General features: G+C 44.5%; 1 protein-coding gene across 1 annotated transcript; it reads right to left on the bottom strand.

Annotated features, from left to right (window-relative positions):
• Positions 1 to 32: 32 nt before the first annotated feature.
• Positions 33 to 16,556, bottom strand: LOC125021322 (sodium/hydrogen exchanger 6-like). The gene is made up of 16 exons (XM_047607333.1): positions 16,113 to 16,556; positions 15,147 to 15,346; positions 14,506 to 14,583; positions 14,329 to 14,405; positions 13,370 to 13,482; positions 12,931 to 13,036; positions 9,632 to 9,773; positions 8,684 to 8,789; positions 7,850 to 7,938; positions 6,602 to 6,715; positions 5,734 to 5,845; positions 4,042 to 4,195; positions 3,925 to 3,955; positions 3,753 to 3,841; positions 2,849 to 2,954; positions 33 to 1,873 (listed from the first exon to the last, which is right to left on the bottom strand). The coding sequence occupies exons 1-16, from the start codon at positions 16,390 to 16,392 to the stop codon at positions 1,568 to 1,570; spliced, it is 2,103 nt and encodes a 700-aa protein (XP_047463289.1). The 5' UTR covers positions 16,393 to 16,556; the 3' UTR covers positions 33 to 1,567.
• Positions 16,557 to 16,886: the final 330 nt, after the last annotated feature.

Genomic DNA, 16,886 nt, shown 5'->3' with positions numbered 1-16,886 from the left:
GTGTTGACTTCAACCAGGGAACAGAGTCTGTGTCGATCTCAAAATGTGGTTTTATTTTCTTTCCGTTCACTTGCAGGATGTCAGACATGTTAATAACTAACACAGGAGGAAACCAGCGCATCTGATTATTTTCTCCCCGAAAAACATTTAGAAAACATTCACATGTTGCATTTTCACAAAAAAAGAGAAAAAAACAAGTTTCCACGAACGGCAGAAACAAGAAACAATTCAGATTTTTAGATGTTTTAAAATGAAATAAATAAAATCAACAGTTAGCTTAGATTCTTCTTTGTCCGTATCGGGATGAACTTCACGTTAAGAACTCAAGATCAAAAAAGACGACACACGTGCAGCAAGAGTCAAACTAAATAAATATTTCTGCATTTAAAAAGCTTTTCTGAGGACGACTTCGCTGTTTATTTCATTTAAACCACGTTGGAGCTCGGTTCCCAAACAAACTCGACAACACAGTGTCTCCTCTGCACTCAGATTTAATCTCTCACACGCTATTAATCATCATTATTAGTAGTAGTAGTAGTATTATTAAGGGGAATACTGGATACAGAACATGAACAGGTTTGACGTCGCATAGAAAAAACAAACGCTGTCGTCTTACTGCACGTTAGCAAATCAAAATATGTACAAATCTACATAAAGTCAGTTTCTGAATAGGCACTTTAATTAAAAACAGTTGAGCCCTCGGTTCATCACTTCAACATCACCACTTGTTCTTTTTTTTTTTTCCACCAGATGTGACAGAAACAAATATTAGCCCTAATAAACAGGTTCTGGTCACATCAGCAAAATACTGGACACACTCAGAGGGAAGCGCTAGTTTAAAGTAGAAAGCATCTGCTACAGAACAGGAAGGAGATTATTATTATCAACATTAGTATTATTATTATTAGGCATGAACACTCCTCCTGATGGTCACTTTCTTTCTGGGATAAATCATCTGTCACACTTTTAAAAATAATAAATAAATAATAAATAAAAGACAGAAAAACATGAATAAATCATCAATAAATTAAGATTATGAGGCAGGCGGAGCTAAATCTGTGATCTAAGATTAACGTTCTGCTTTAAGAATCACAACCAGCCTCCTCCTCCTCCTCCTCCTCCTCCTCCTCCTCCTGCTCCTCCTCCTCCTCCTCCTCCTCCTGCTCCTCCTCCTTCTCCTTCTCCTCCTCTTTAAAACAGACTGAGGAAGAATTAGTGTGTTTCTGTCTGTAGTGTAAATGCTCTTTATGTTATGAACCAGATAAGTTTGTGCATCAGTTGCAAAGAAAGAAAGAAAGAAAGAAAGAAAGAAGGAGGAAGGATGACAAACTTGCAGCCTCCCTGGGGGAGGAAGGGGAGGGAGGGGGAGTCGACCCTGGTCCAGGAGGAGCTGAGGCCGGTGGGTTAATTCGCCTCCTTCAGCGGCGGCTAAATGTGCATCTGGTTTAATTTGTCATTATTGATTTAAAGTACCGTAACTCACATGTAGCGCATTCACATTCACATTCACATTCAACATCAGGTTAAATCAGCTCCTCAGATCAGAATCGAGTCGCCTCCGTCGCTCTTACAGTCTGTGGCGGCGAGGCGAGGACGGAGGCGGGGATGGAGGGGGCGGCAGGGTGGCGACGTGGGGCTCCACGGGTTCCTCCGTGGGCAGGACCAGGCGGGTGCCCCGGATCGCCACCTCGTGCTCGGTGGCGGCGAGCTCGTGGTCCAGGCCCTCCTCTTCTGAGGGCGCCCCCCCGGCGCCGGCGTTGACGGTCCGGGACCCGGAGGCGTCGGTGCTGACGGTGACGTCGGCGTACATGGAGCCAACGCTGGTGTCGCTCATCACGAAGTCAGAGTCGTCGTCACAGAGCGGACCTTCGTTCTAAAGGGACGACGACAAACAACGTTAACGAGATGATTCTTATACGTCATTTATGCTGCATCAGCTGACGTCCACCAACCCAGAAACGAAACTAGGAGAGACCGAGAGCTGTGATTGGTGTGTTTCCTCTTAATTATTTCCAGTTACTTCTCCACCTCCATCATTTTCTAACTGATTGTTCTGAATCAATAAAGAACCGTTAATGGAGATTTGGAGACACAGACATTTGCATGACTCGTCTTCAGCAACAAAAGTTTAAATTTCAGACGTCCGTGTTGGAAAGTGAAGCACAAAGTAGAAAGAAAAAAAGACACAGCACCACCTAGTGTTTGGGTGGAGTTGTTACAGACTGAGGAAGTACGTAGACAACCATAGTACGTAATAATACCATAAATTACGTAATAGCTGCGACTCAGAATGTGTAGTCAGCATTAATCTGCAGATCGATACTGATATCGATACCGATACCTCCGATACCAGATCTTAATGCACTAAAATCGATTCTCAAATCAAAATATCGATACTTCTGATACTTCAGTCCTTCAGGTCAGTGATTCTCAGTCACATTGTTTATGTGTCTTCCTGACTATCGTTAGCCCGTTAGCCCGTTAGCCAGTTAGCCCACTTTCCAGCCGATGAATGCTGTGAAATGTAAAATAAACACTGACTACGGGGGGATTTGTATTTACCCCCAGTGGTTTGTTTTCACCCAAATGGGGGCGTGGCCTAATTTGCTACTGTCATCTATACATGATGCATGTAATACCATGTGTCACCATGGGAGGCGCTAATAATATTAGCCACTTTATTATATTATATTATCATTATTATTATTAATATAATATTGTTTGAAACTTTCCCTCCAACAAGACTGAGACAGAACGTGTGGATAAAAATAACCGTCTCATGGGAGAGAGCGTAGAAACCTGTCACATGATAAGTTTGGTGGAAATAAATGAAGTTTTGCGTCCAGACCTCGTACGCCTGAGGGCTGGTGAGGCATCGGGCCAGAGGTCCACAGCAGGACGGCAGGGTGGCGGTGAGAGGAGGTCCACTGTGGGTCAGGAGGGGCTTCAGGTAACTGGAGGAGGAGCTGGTCAAGGACTAAAACATTCAACACGTTTCACACGTTAATAAAACCTTTAGGGCAACAGGGGAAGATGATTAGAGCGATTAAACGTTAGGAACACAAGGGAAAATTATATGTATTATGTGTCTCATGATGTCTACACTGATCAGCCACAACATTATGACCACTGACACTATGACCATCATGCAAACACTTGATCTGATAGAAGAGATCTCTCGGAGGTTTATCATCTGGTTCATTACGAGGGTCAAAGGTCAGAGGTCAGTATCAACTCAGTTTAATTCAGGTTTATTTATAAAGCACCAATAACAATACAAATTGCCTCAAGACGCTTTACAAAAACCAGCCTGAAACCTCCAGAGCAGCCTGAGGGGAAAAACTCCCTTTTAACAGGAAGAAACCTGGAGCAGAACCAGCTCATATGGAGGAACCATCTGCTGAAGACCAGCCGGGTAGAACCAGTTTGACCGATGGCTGATGTGGTTTAAATCTCGTGTGATAAATCTTGGACAAACTTCCAACATCCACTCGGACTCAACCATAAACTGATAAGAATGAAAGTCTGACGCTCCTTCCCCTGATCAAGTATCGACCCCTCCCCTAAAAGACCCCCCCACTAACAACATCCAACACTCTCAAAAGACCCGAGTCACCTACACAGTACTAGGGAGCTGGTCCTAATGTTATGGCTGGTGGGTGTGCAGGTGCTGGTTGGTAAAGGGGGCCCTCTGCTGGTCCAAGCTGAACTCTGCACCTACAGCAGACTGAGTCTGGAGGCTCAAAGGATACTTGTGGTCAAAGTTGTACCAGATCCTGAAGGGCCAGGCGCTCTCGTGTTTGGTGTTCCTCCGCTGGGTCCCGTCCAACGCCATCGAACTCTGTAAGGCAGGAAGCTTCATCGTACATTTATACGTTTAGGTAAATAGAATAAAGGAGATTTCAGTTCATACTCATTCCTTACAGGGTTATCCTGATCAGAGTCCACACCCACCCTGAAAACCAAAAACACACGGTTAGTCTGATGAACAGTCGTTCACAAGCTGAGAGGATGCGGATGGAAACGGACGCTGAGCCTTACGGTATACTCATGAAAGACAGCATGGGGGTGGTGCCCCCCCCACAGACCCAGACAGTGAAGAAGACGATCAGGAGGGTGGTGGAGAACATCATCTGACGGGCGTAGGTCGCCGTGTCGCGGATAGAAAGGGCGAAGGTCATGGCCCCACGTAGACCTGGAGGCGACAGGACAGAACAGAACAGAGTTACTTCTGATTTAGACCAAGAGAAAAAATGTTTAATTTTACAGTTCAATGAATAATTCAACGGTCCAACACCAACAAACACAAAAGCCTCGTCCGCCTTCATGTAACTGAGCTCATAGTCCAGCGCCTCCTGGTGGATCATTAGTTCAACAGGTTATTTAAGACCAACTGGTGCAACGAGGAGCTTCTCATTTCCTCCACATCCCGTGGTGGAGAAGATGTTAATCTGGTGGAGGAGATGTTAGTCTGGTGGAGGAGAAGATGTTAGTCTGGTGGAGAAGATGTTAGTCTGGTGGAGGAGGAGATGTTAGTCTGGTGGAGGAGATGTTAGTCTGGTGGAGGAGATGTTAGTCTGGTGGAGGAGAAGATGTTAGTCTGGTGGAGGAGGAGATGTTAGTCTGGTGGAGAAGATGTTAATCTGGTGGAGAAGATGTTAGTCTGGTGGAGAAGATGTTAATCTGGTGGAGGAGAAGATGTTAGTCTGGTGGAGGAGAAGATGTTAGTCTGGTGGAGAAGATGTTAGTCTGGTGGAGGAGATGTTAGTCTGGTGGAGAAGATGTTAGTCTGGTGGAGGAGATGTTAGTCTGGTGGAGGAGATGTTAGTCTGGTGGAGGAGGAGATGTTAGTCTGGTGGTGGAGGAGATGTTAGTCTGGTGGAGGAGAAGATGTTAGTCTGGTGGAGGAGGAGATGTTAGTCTGGTGGAGAAGATGTTAGTCTGGTGGAGAAGATGTTAATCTGGTGGAGGAGAAGATGTTAGTCTGGTGGAGGAGGAGATGTTAGTCTGGAGGAGAAGATGTTAGTCTGGTGGAGGAGGAGATGTTAGTCTGGTGGAGGAGGAGATGTTAGTCTGGAGGAGGAGATGTTAGTCTGGTGGAGGAGAAGATGTTAGTCTGGTGGAGGAGGAGATGTTAGTCTGGTGGAGGAGATGTTAGTCTGGAGGAGAAGGGTCAAATCATTGGCTGCATCAAGCAGAGGAAACATCTAGAAACTACTGAAACTGGCTTAAGACCTTTATTCCAGACTGGAAGGATAGTGGAGAACCATGTTCTACCAGGAAGAAATAAATCCTGATTGATGGAGAAACGTTTGGAAGAAAAGCAGCAGTAGAACTCAGGGCTGTGTTTAATAGTGGAAGGAAGAACATTTCACACCATGGACAATGTGAAGGGAACTCAAGGGACTGAACAGAAAACCACTGATCAGGGAGGACAACCGGGAAAAAAGGCTCCAGTCTGATAGGGAGCAGCACAAAGACTCTAGAGACATGGGGGGAGGTCATGAGGTCTGAGGAGTCCAGACTGGACCTGGTCCAGGGTGATGGGGAACCAGGGGCAGAAAAGAGGCAGGAGAACTAGAAACACTGGATGAAATAAACCTGGAGACGTTGGAGAAGCTTCTTACTGAATGAATGGAGTCAGAGCTGAAGGAGCTCCGCCCACAGACTTAGAGGGGAGGAGCTTTTATTTTTGGTCACGCTGTGAATGAGTAGAGACATTAAACTCTGTACCTGCAAACATCATCACGTGCTGAAAGTTGGATCTGATCTTGTTCCTGCGGCCCAGGTTGAGGAGGAAGGACAGAGGGTATATGTTCGCGGCCCGGCCCAGAAACACGGCGAGCTGCAGGACACGAGACAGTCAAGGACACAACACGGTCCACCTCACTGCTAACGTGGCTAATCTCTAATCTGACTTTACTGGTGTTTTAATCATTAATCCAGAGCTGCCTTTAAAAATCTATTCACCCTTCAGATGTTTCAGAAATGTTTTAGACATTTTAGTTTTTATTTTGGACCAAAAACAAAACTAAACTAAAAGTAAAGAGAATTAAACTTTTATCAGGTGAAATAAAAATATCGTTTTTAACACCAAACCCTCCTGGATTTATTGTTTATTTCTTTCTGAGTTCTGCCTTTTTCTCCTTTTTTTCTCTTTTAGTTGTGTCTGTATTTGTATTTTACCCATTCGCTTTATTATTTTATTGGTGTTTCATTGTTTTTTACTGTTTGGTACTTTGGATCAAATTCTACTGTTTTAAATGAGCTATAGAAATAAAGTTGACCATAAAAAGGTCAGAAAACGTCCTGTCAGTGCTTTTTGTTTTTCCAGAATTCTTTTAATATCTGGTGTTTATTTACAGTTTAGTGCGTCTCATGAGAGCGTAATGACGCTAAGTGGAGGTGCAGATGATCCAAAGAGCAGCGGTTTATCGTGGGTTTATAGTGGGAGGTGAACTTTAATGAACTCTAGGCTGGTGAAATAAAGATCACATGAGTGCATGGATGTGTCTGCAGAGGCTGAAAGGTTCAGTCCTAGTGTGAACTAGATGCTGCTACATTCAGAGACGTGGCCGATGCAGCTTTGTGTGAAGGATACGAAGGCTCCGACGATGAACAGCGGGTTGAAGACGTGCGACTGGAAGGAGAAGAGAGTCAGACCCATGTAGGAGAAGATGAAGTTCTCGGCCAGAAAGTTCAGGAGCTCAAACAGCTGAAAGAGACAAAAGGAAAGAAACACTGAAAACCTGCAGGTTTCTACCAGCTCTACGGCCGCCGCCATCATGAGTCTGGATCCAGAGTCTGATCAGTGCGGTCTGAGGGCGGAGCCATGATATCGATGCCCCGCCCACACGTTTATTAATGCGACGCTCTGCTCCGCCTCCACCAGCTACAAGGAAACGGTGGATCATACACTGAACTTAACTTTAAAAACAGTTTCTACAACTCTCCCGGTCCTGTGATCCTTTACCTGGCGGTTGGCATGGCAACCGGTGGTCGCCTTTATGTCACATCCTTTTTCTATAGCATCCAATAACGAACTAAAACAAATCTAGTTCAAATAACTGACTTTATATTATATTAACTAACTAAAATGACAAAAACTATCCTTGAAAAATATTATCTATTTGTTCTTTAGAGGAGCAGTTCTACATCTTTGCCTGGTTGTGACTTTGTCCAACGAGGAATCTGTGGTGAAACAGACACAGAACTCAAACTGGAACAGGTCCAGGCTTCAGATCATAAACTCTTTAACCTACTTTTCCTCTCTGACGTTCTGCTAGTTTGGACTTTGGCTTCATTTCAAATTAAAGCTGGACTTTAAAGCAGCCTTTGAGATTATATTTTCAAATATCTACAAATGTCTCCAGTAGAAATGTTTGTGTTTGTGTTCTGACATGAGCTGGTTTTTACTCCTCAGCCAAAATAGAAACTCGACTGATAATTTAGGAAGCAGCGCTTGCACAATAACTGAAAAACCTTTAAGCATCTCCGAGGTAACTGACCACAGGTCGGGGTTTTTCTGTTCACATCCTGTGCAGCTCTTCAGATACACATCACTTTAACAAGTGTTATCGACGCCGCGGTGCGAAGGAGGCCGGAGTCTATCTGGCCTGAAGCTGCTGTTATTATATTCAACACATCTCTGCTTCAGTCAAGCAGCTCGTGCGTTTCTCAGAATTATTTCCAGGAAAGCAGTTGTGTTTCCAGGAATCTTCAGTACTTCTTCAGAAATTAGCTCTTTTTTTTTTTTTTTTACGTAGAACCTGTTGCATGAGTCACTGCCGAGCTGATCTGTGACCAGTGTCGTAACGTCGCGTAAAAACTAAAAGGACGGCGGCTTCACCTGCTTGGTTCTGTCCTGAGAGTCTGGGGACAAGTTGTTGAAGGTGTAATGAGCCTGAGTGATGCCACAGAACAGAACCGCTACCACACCTGCAACAGAAAACACACAATCGCCTCAATCACCTCAACAACGTGAACACACTGAAAACATGACAGAACCAAAGCAGGAGTCAGGGCTGTTCACAGGCGATTTTTATCTTTATCATATATAAAAAAACGTCTAATCAACCAAACATGTTGACGGAAAATGACGGAGGTGAAAAGCTACTGTTTGGCCTTTTCATGGGATTAAAACGTGTTTATTATCCAGGTCTGAATCACTGAAATCACCTGCGTTCACACCGACCTCAGTGGAAACTTCCTTTCATCCACAACTAATTTCTTCCAATGAAAACATAAAGGATTTTACATTGTAGAACTTTTAAATGAGTTTTTCTGCTGCTCTGAGCCGGAAATCTCCACTTCAGCCGCTCTGACACAAACCAAACGTTTATTTCTAACTAAATGCTGCAGGACTTTTCATATATATTAATCTATATAGATTTATAGAACATTTTATCAGTACAAACAAGGCAAAAATGGATTTTTTTCTTGTATTTTATGGAATGATATAAAGAGATATTCACACAAATAGTGCATATTTAAGTAGATAACTCCTCATTTGCATATTTAAATATAAATTGTAATACAAAGCTTATATTGTGTATTCGTGTCAGGTTTCGTGGTGATATCTGCTGGTTAAATATTTTACCCTAATCGCCTGCAGTGAATGGTTATGAAGCTAAATGCTAAAGCTACAGGCTGTGGATCCAGGTGCGTCCGGGTGCAGGTTTACCTGTGAAGCCACAGGCCTCGGCCAATAGGAAGGTGCTCCAGGACATGAGGAAGAAGAGAGCGGTCTCCAGCAGTGGGAAATCCCGCAGCTTAGTGAACTTGGTCACGTGCGGAGGAAACGTAACGTTAAGGAACAAAACCGCATGCAGACAAGGACACGAGCAATTTAGAACAAGACGCTTCATTTATCTAAACACTCAGGCATCAGTTTAATTTACTACATCACTTCATTCAGGAGAGAAATGTCCAAAAACTGCTGTAAAAGCTTCACTGATTAATGTTTTGTCTGCTTTTCCTTCACAAAACCAACGAAAATGTAATGATTTTGTTTGATTTCTTGAAGTCACTGTTGTTCTTTATAAAAAAAAAAAAAGAATTGACTTTTTTTAATCAGTCCTGGATTTGACGTCAGCATAATTCATTTCTGTGTAGCATCAGATTCCCACTATAACCACATCTACAAACGAATCAAAAATGAAGCCTAATGATGCAGATTAACGTTTATATTGCGTCATAGACTGAAAACTGTGGTTTTAATGGGAATCAATGGGACATTTTCGTTCAAAAAACTATAAAAACTCCAAATCCAAGTCTGATCTGAAGAAACTAAAATGCCGCAAACTCCCGACATCAGTTTTACAGAAAATAACAACTTCTTTGTTTGTTTTTTTTCATTAAAAAAGAGACTTTAAGTAAATAATCAAGAGTTTAAAGGATTCAAATCCTCAAAATGACGGATTGTTTGGTAGTTTTGTAGTTTTAGAGATTTATAGAAACAAACAAATCAGTTAAGTTTTTATGTTAATTTTTTTTTTTGGACAATTTTGACAAAAATGAGTCTAATGATGGACGAGAGTTGAGACATGTTTCATGTTGTTGATCCAGGCTGTGACTGCCTGAGTATAACATATGTCCTGTGTGAACATGTGACGCTGCAGTGAAAGGATATAAAAGCCGTCATGACTCCGGTAGCGACTCCCAGAGCGAAGGATCCGCTGAAGACGCCGAGGAAGATGCCGAAGGACTTGAGCAGGGCCATGCCCTCGAAGCTGTGGCTGTTATCTCCTGCAGGCTGGTACGCCACGATGGAGCTGCAGGGCGCCGCCACGACAACCACACGTCAACATCAGCATTTCCACGAAAAAAGGAAACGTGCTTTTACTGAGAAATGGCCAAACACATGCTCAAAGGAAGAGGCAGAGAGTGAAATCCAGTGACCTCAGTCTGGTTTCTACTGAAGTACAGGGTTTAAAAATGCGTTTTCACAGCAGTTCACACATCAGGGCTGGAGTCTGGGTTTAAACTCATAGGGCCTGATTTACTAAAGGTTTACACGAAGGAAAAACACAAACTGAAGATGAAGCAGATCAGAGGCAGCGATGAGTCTTAAATAACATGAGCAGCGGATGTAGTTTGGTTTAATGGATACGAGCAGAATCTGGGGCCGATGCAGAAGTAATGGATTCATGCGCCGTGATTCATCAGAGCTGCAGCTGATGCACCGACTGGTTTATTTAACGCGTTTGAAACGTGTTAAACAAAACTCAATGAAAGTCAAAGGAGAGAGAACCAGTGTTTTTCTGCTCACGTCCAAGTTTTTTGGATCGACAGAAATAAAAATAACTGAGACATGTCTCCCGTCTACAGCCACTTTTTCCCTTCTTCTTCTTCTTCTTATTTCTTCCCATCTTTTCTTAATTTCATCCAGGATCTTCTGGTCCCAGATAAACTCCCATATTCTACGTTATTATGTTTATTTTCCTCTAATTCCACGGCTTCAGGTTTCATTTAGTGCTTCGGTCTCTCTGCTAAAATCCTCATTAAATAAAGAACTCTCCCTCCTGTTGATCTTTTTTTACGTGCCGCTCTCTAACATCCTAATCGCCCTTCAGAGATAAATTAAGTTTTTTCTGATTCTGATTCTGACTGAACACTAATAAATAACCAACGACACTGACTCTGAGATGAACTGGTCCATATTTATCTGCCTCCACAATCTACACGGCTTTAACAATAAATGACTCAGAGCATAAATATATAATCAGAACCAGAAAAACCCAACACTGTCAGAGATCCATCCATCCTCAGGTCTGTGGGCGAAGATCATAACAAACAACTCAGTACAACAATCAGAGACTTTCTGGATTTTTCATTTTCACTTTCTCCTCCTTCGTAAGGTTTTTGCTTTTATTTTATTTTAAGTTTTTCCCTCCCTGTCGTCTTCTTTAGCTAACGGCTTCGTCTTTGTCTGGATTCACCATGAGCCAATTAACTAAACAACCTGCTACAGAGTTTTCATCAGATCTTTCTTGGAGTCATTCACTTCCCGTCGAAGCTGAGACACGTAACTGTAACTGTGATCCAGTAAAAGCGTTTTACTTTATTGTTTTCCAGTGTTTTTTTTTGCAGAGCTCTGACTTGGTTTGACGCGTGCAGCCTCTGAGCGTCTGGACGTTTTCTGAGATGTTAGTAAATCAGGCCCGTAGGAGCAGAGGGAGTCATGCGCGGGTTTTATCGAAGCATCTAGAAACCAAACCCCAGAAAAAAACGTTTTCTGGTCATTTTCAGGGGAAAAAAAAATAAAAATGAGACAAACTGGCTGCATTTACAAAAGGGGGGGGGCTGGATTCAGGGAGGCTCATTCTACCAGGCATCAAACCAGAGGGTCTAACCCCCCCCACCACCCCCCCCACCACCTCCACCCACCGAGGAGCCAGCGTCTGGTTCCACTCCTCCACCCCCCCCTGGCCTCCAGCCCCGCGCCCCCCCTGCTTCTCCAGGCGGAGGAGGACGCTACATACATACGTACAGGCAGGAGATGACGGGCGGAGGAGGAGGCGGCCGGTGAAATGACAGGGACGGACGTTAGTTCATGGACACGCAGGACAAACGGACACAAGACACACACACACACACACTTCCAGAGCTGACGTAACTGTTGCTCTTGGCGACGCGGAGCAACACGAAAAAATAACATCCAGAGGTTAAAGAAATTAAAGTAAAATGAGGTCAAGCAGCCGACGTCCGAAAGAGGTCGGTGAAACATTTACAACTTTATAACGGAGATAAAAAAAAACTGGGCCAATAAAACTGTTCAGACTTCGACTAATGAACAGACACTGGGAGGGTCAGCCATAACATTAGCACCACCGTCCTAAGACTGTGTGGGTGACGTGTTAGTGGGGCGGGGGGGTCTGGTCTGGTCTGATCTGGTCCGGTCTGGGTCTGGGTCTGGTCTGGTCTGGGTCTGGGTCTGGTCTGGGTCTGGTCTGGGTCTGGTCTGGGTCTGATCTGGTCTGGTCTGGGTCTGGTCTGGTCTGGGTCTGGTCTGGTCTGGTCTGATCTGGTCTGGTCTGGGTCTGGGTCTGGTCTGGTCTGGGTCTGGGTCTGGTCTGGGTCTGGTCTGGGTCTGATCTGGTCTGGTCTGGGTCTGGTCTGGTCTGGTCTGGTCTGGTCTGATCTGGTCCGGTCTGGGTCTGGGTCTGGTCTGGTCTGGGTCTGGGTCTGGTCTGGGTCTGGTCTGGTCTGATCTGGTCTGATCTGGTCCGGTCTGGTCTGGTCTGGTCTGGTCTGGTCTGGTCTGGTCTGGGTCTGGTCTGGGTCTGGTCTGGTCTGGGTCTGGTCTGGTCTGGTCTGGTCTGATCTGGTCTGGTCTGGTCTGGTCTGGGTCTGGTCTGGTCTGGTCTGGTCTGGTCTGGTCTGATCTGGGTCTGGTCTGATCTGGTCTGATCTGGTCTGATCTGGTCTGATCTGGTCCGGTCTGGGTCTGGGTCTGGTCTGGTCTGGGTCTGGTCTGGGTCTGGTCTGGGTCTGGTCTGGTCTGATCTGGTCTGATCCGGTCTGGGTCTGGGTCTGGGTCTGATCTGATCTGGGTCTGGTCTGATCTGGTCTGGTCTGGTCTGGTCTGGGTCTGGGTCTGGTCTGGTCTGGGCTACATGTCTAAGTAACATCCACATGAACAGACTCCAGGTCCAAACGTTTCCCAGCAGAAACACTGAGGCGTCACGAGACGTTGAATGTTATTTACTGCTCCTGTCGGTGGTCATAATGTTGTGGCTGATCATCTAATGTTGGCAGGTAAAAAGATTTTCTCTCTTTTTAAATAACATTATATTAAATATTACAGCTGGAGAGACTTTGTTAATCTGAGGGAAATATCATCTAATGTTATATTATTATATATTATTATATATTATATTATATATTATTATATTATATATTATTATATTTGGGTGAATTAACACTTACGACGAGAGGACGATGGCCACGGCGTCGTTGAGGACACTCTCCCCAAACAACAGCGCGTACAGGTCAACGTCCACCTTCAGCTCATTGAAGATAGCGAGGACGGTCACTGAGGACACAGGGACAGAGAGACAAAGGTCATTTATTATTATTAATATAGTAGAGTCACCAAATATACAGCTGATCTGGTCGACGAGGGGACGAGGGGACGAGAGGACAAACCAAGACCAAGACAAGCTGGTTTGTAAATATCAGCTAATTAAAAGTTCACATAGATTAAAAATGAACAATATTTTATTTGCGATTAATAGAAATTAATCCACAGCGACGCTGAGATTAATCTGATTAAAATCAGCACTAATTGACACTAATTGACACTAATTGACCCTGGTTCCTTGTCCGTGTGGACACAGGTGAGACGGGTCCTGGAGACAGGTCCTACCGGGGTCTGTAGCTGAGACGATGGCTCCGAAGAAGAGACAGTCAGTGAAGAAGAAATCTCCCCCCAGCTGCCCCACGGCCTTCATGAAGGACACGAAGCCGTACATGATGAGCCTGCAAGGACAGAGGGACAGGGGACAGAGGGACAGAAGGACGGGGGACAGAGGGACAGAGGGACAGAGGGACAGGGACAGGGACAGAAGGACGGGGGACGGAGGGACGGGGGACAAAAATAAGTGCTGGGAACAGATTTGAACAAAACTAAAAGTTTCTACTTTCAAAGATTCTGTCACACGTTGAATACGGTTTATTACATGTTGGTCACAAAAGAATCAAAGAATCACTCTAGAAACTAATGTGCAGGGAACTAATACACAGGGAACTAATATACGGGGAACTAATATGCAGGGAACTAACGTACAGGGAACTAATGTACAGGGAACTAATATGCAGGGAACTAATATACGGGGAACTAATATGCAGGGAACTAATATGTAGGGAACTAATGTACAGGGAACTAATGCACAGGGAACTAATATACAGGGAACTAATATAGAGGGAACTAATGTACAGGGAATTAATGTACAGGGAACTAATATAGAGGGAACTAATGTGCAGGGAACTAACGTACAGGGAACTAATATAGAGGGAACTAATGTGCAGGGAACTAACGTACAGGGAACTAATACACAGAGAACTAATGTACAGGGAACTAATGTACAAGGAACTAATGTGCAGGGAACTAACGTACAGGGAACTTATATACCAGCTCTTCTTGGATCTGTTGTCCTGTTCTATGTCTTGTCGTGTTTTCCTGTTACTGTTTTTGCGACTGCAGATGCTAATTAGCACCGTTGCTATAACGCAGCATATTTCCGTCTATTGCTGCCTGAGTAGATGTTTATTAACGTGCTCTGTCTCCATTAAACAAATAAAATGAAGCAAAAAGAGGGAACTCACCCAATGACGAAGCAGGAGATGAGCGTCCCCACGAAGGCGTAGACCAGGATGGAGCCGATGTTCCTGAAGAAGTGTCTCTGAGACACGCGAGGGAACAGGTTCATTAAAACAGAATAAAAATAAAAAGAGATTCCAGCCTGTGAAATGATGCGTAACGTAGAGTCTGAGCCCGCTCACCCTCTTCAGACTGTAGCCAGCGTGGAAGATGATGGGAGGCAGCAAGATGTTGAAGAACACCTCAGGGTCAAAGGTCACCTGAGAACACAGGTGAGTTAGAACGTTAGAACGTTAAAGAGAGAAGTGCAGCGACGCAGTGGAACTAATACATCACATTCATCACATTCATCACATATATCACATATATCACATATATCACAAGTCCAGTTAAGATCAGACGGAGGCAGAAACTCTTCATTTATACAGACGAGCATTAGATGCACACATGAGAAAAAAGTAGAGCAAGTAGATCATATATTATAATGTTGAGAATTAAGTGGAAATACAAAAAAGTCAAAAAGTCAAGGAAAAACTTGAAATTTCAAGAAAAAGTCCAAATATGGAATAAAAAGTTGAAATGGTGAGAAAAAAGTTGGCGTATTATCTCGACTATTCAACTTTGTTTTTCACTATTTTGACCATTTCCTCTACTTCTCTCTGCACCAGCACCTGATGCAGAGAGAAGGTTAAAGGTCGGACTCAGTCCCGGGTTCTGTCCCGTTGTGGACGGACGGTCCCGGTTCTGTCCCGTTGTGGACGGACGGTCCCGGTTCTGTCCCGTTGTGGACGGTACGGTTCAGCCCATAAACAGCTCTGATCACCTTCCTGAGCATCTCGTCGTCCTGGACCTGGTGCTCCTGCCCCCGGCTGACCTCCCCCTTCAGCGTGTACTCGTAGAAGCGTCCGCTGATGTTGACCAGCAGCGTGGCCGGGCTGGCGTTCACCGCACAGCTGAGGACCAGGTCGCTGGTGCTCTGGGGCACGTGGACGCCAAACCGCAGGATCACACCCACCAGCAAACCTACAAGGAGGAAGAGCCCATGTATGTGATTAGATATGAAGACCACTTCCTTGTGTTTCCTGACACTTGAGCATCAAACTGCACAAACCACAGGTTAAGTTGATTTATACATTTCCTGAGTTGGTGTAATTGTTTCTCTTGGCAACACTGAGCAACGTGGCAACGTCCAGAGATCAAATCTACAATAACTGCAATGAGGCCAAGCAGTCAATGTCCAAAGACATCAATAAAACATTTCATTGGTTCCCTGTACATTAGTTCCCAGTATTTCCAATATACTATAGAACTATTTCATTTGCATAGCGCACAATAATAATAATATTTTAGCTCTGAGGATAAGATGAGCGGATTTCTAGATTGAAATCCTGGGACATTTTCAGCTCTGAGACAAAAACATTATCAATATGAAATGAAGAAACAGGGACAATTACGGTTTGATTTATTTTTGACACATTTATTCATGTTATTCATATTTATTCATGTTGTGTCTCTAATGTCAATAGCAGGTGGACCGGTTACCGTAATAATTATAGCCTGCGCGCAACATGCTAACAGGCACTTCCTATACCACTACCGTAATAATCGCTGTTCTAGTGCGTGCGCAACATTGTTTTTTTCTCATTAATAAAACGCTAAAATCTGGGACATTTTCGGGGGACAGCGTAAGCCACACAAAACGGGGACTGTCCCCAAGACATCGGGGACGTGTAGTCGCTCTAATCCGAGGAGCTAGCCGGCTAGGATACATGCTAAGGCGTCCTCTCACCGTAGATCATAGCTAGCCCGGTTTCGTGCAGGAACCTGAACCTGCGGTGCTTGAAGAGCCATATTGTGAGGATGGTGAGGGTCAGCAGCGTGATGAAGATCAGCAGGTTGGCGCTGTCCTGCCGGTGGCTCTCCTCCGCGATCCTCTCCGTTGCTACGTTGTCCTCCATCGCCGAGTTGTCGCCTCGACTCCCGACGACGAGCAACGCGCCGAGAAACAGCAGCAGCGACCGAGCTTGAGACGGTTTAAACCCGAGGAGGCGCCTCGGTTCGAATCCCATCCAGGTCCCCGGGGTCCAAACTATCACATTCGTCGTGTTTCTGTGTGTCGCTTTTCTTTTAGCGTCAGAAACGAGACCGGTCGGACGAGAAATCGTTTTGTTTTCCTCAACCGTTACCGTAAAACACTAGTAGCCCCGCTCCTTCAAAATAAAAGCACGCTGCTTTGGTGGTGGTGAGCGGATCGATCCAAAGCGGATACCGTGTTGTTATCGGATTGATACTTGCGTAATTGAATCGATACTTAAATTTCAGTTTCCGATTGTCGTGGTTTCGGTGAAGATTATTTCGCAAAATAAAAGCAATATTTCTCAAATTCCGATAACATACAACTGCTCGTTGTACGTGTTTCCACTGGAACGTGTTTTGCGAAAGAGCTTGTAAAGTCTCAACTTGCACACATATAAAATTAAATAATAAAATTCTCTTAAATACTCTTCACTTTGAGGAAGATGAACTTCAAATGAGCTGGACACGTGACCTCCTGCGTCATCTC

The sequence above is a fragment of the Mugil cephalus genome, chromosome 15 (genome assembly GCF_022458985.1).
Source record: "Mugil cephalus isolate CIBA_MC_2020 chromosome 15, CIBA_Mcephalus_1.1, whole genome shotgun sequence".
Classification (NCBI taxonomy): Eukaryota; Metazoa; Chordata; class Actinopteri; order Mugiliformes; family Mugilidae; genus Mugil; species Mugil cephalus.
The sequence above is the reverse complement of the archived record's forward strand: the minus strand, read 5'-3'. Positions and strand labels throughout refer to the sequence as shown.

What these genes read in the sequence shown, in the direction of transcription:
- LOC125021322 (XM_047607333.1), bottom strand. Translation starts at nt 16,392, where the DNA reads ATGGGATTCGAACCGAGGCGCCTCCTCGGGTTTAAACCGTCTCAAGCT. An exon ending in CGGGCTAGCTATGATCTACG is followed by an intron (nt 15,347 to 16,112) that starts GTGAGAGGACGC and finishes TCCTCCTTGTAG; the next exon opens with GTTTGCTGGTGGGTGTGATC. An exon ending in CTGGCTACAGTCTGAAGAGG is followed by an intron (nt 14,406 to 14,505) that starts GTGAGCGGGCTC and finishes CGCGTGTCTCAG; the next exon opens with AGACACTTCTTCAGGAACAT.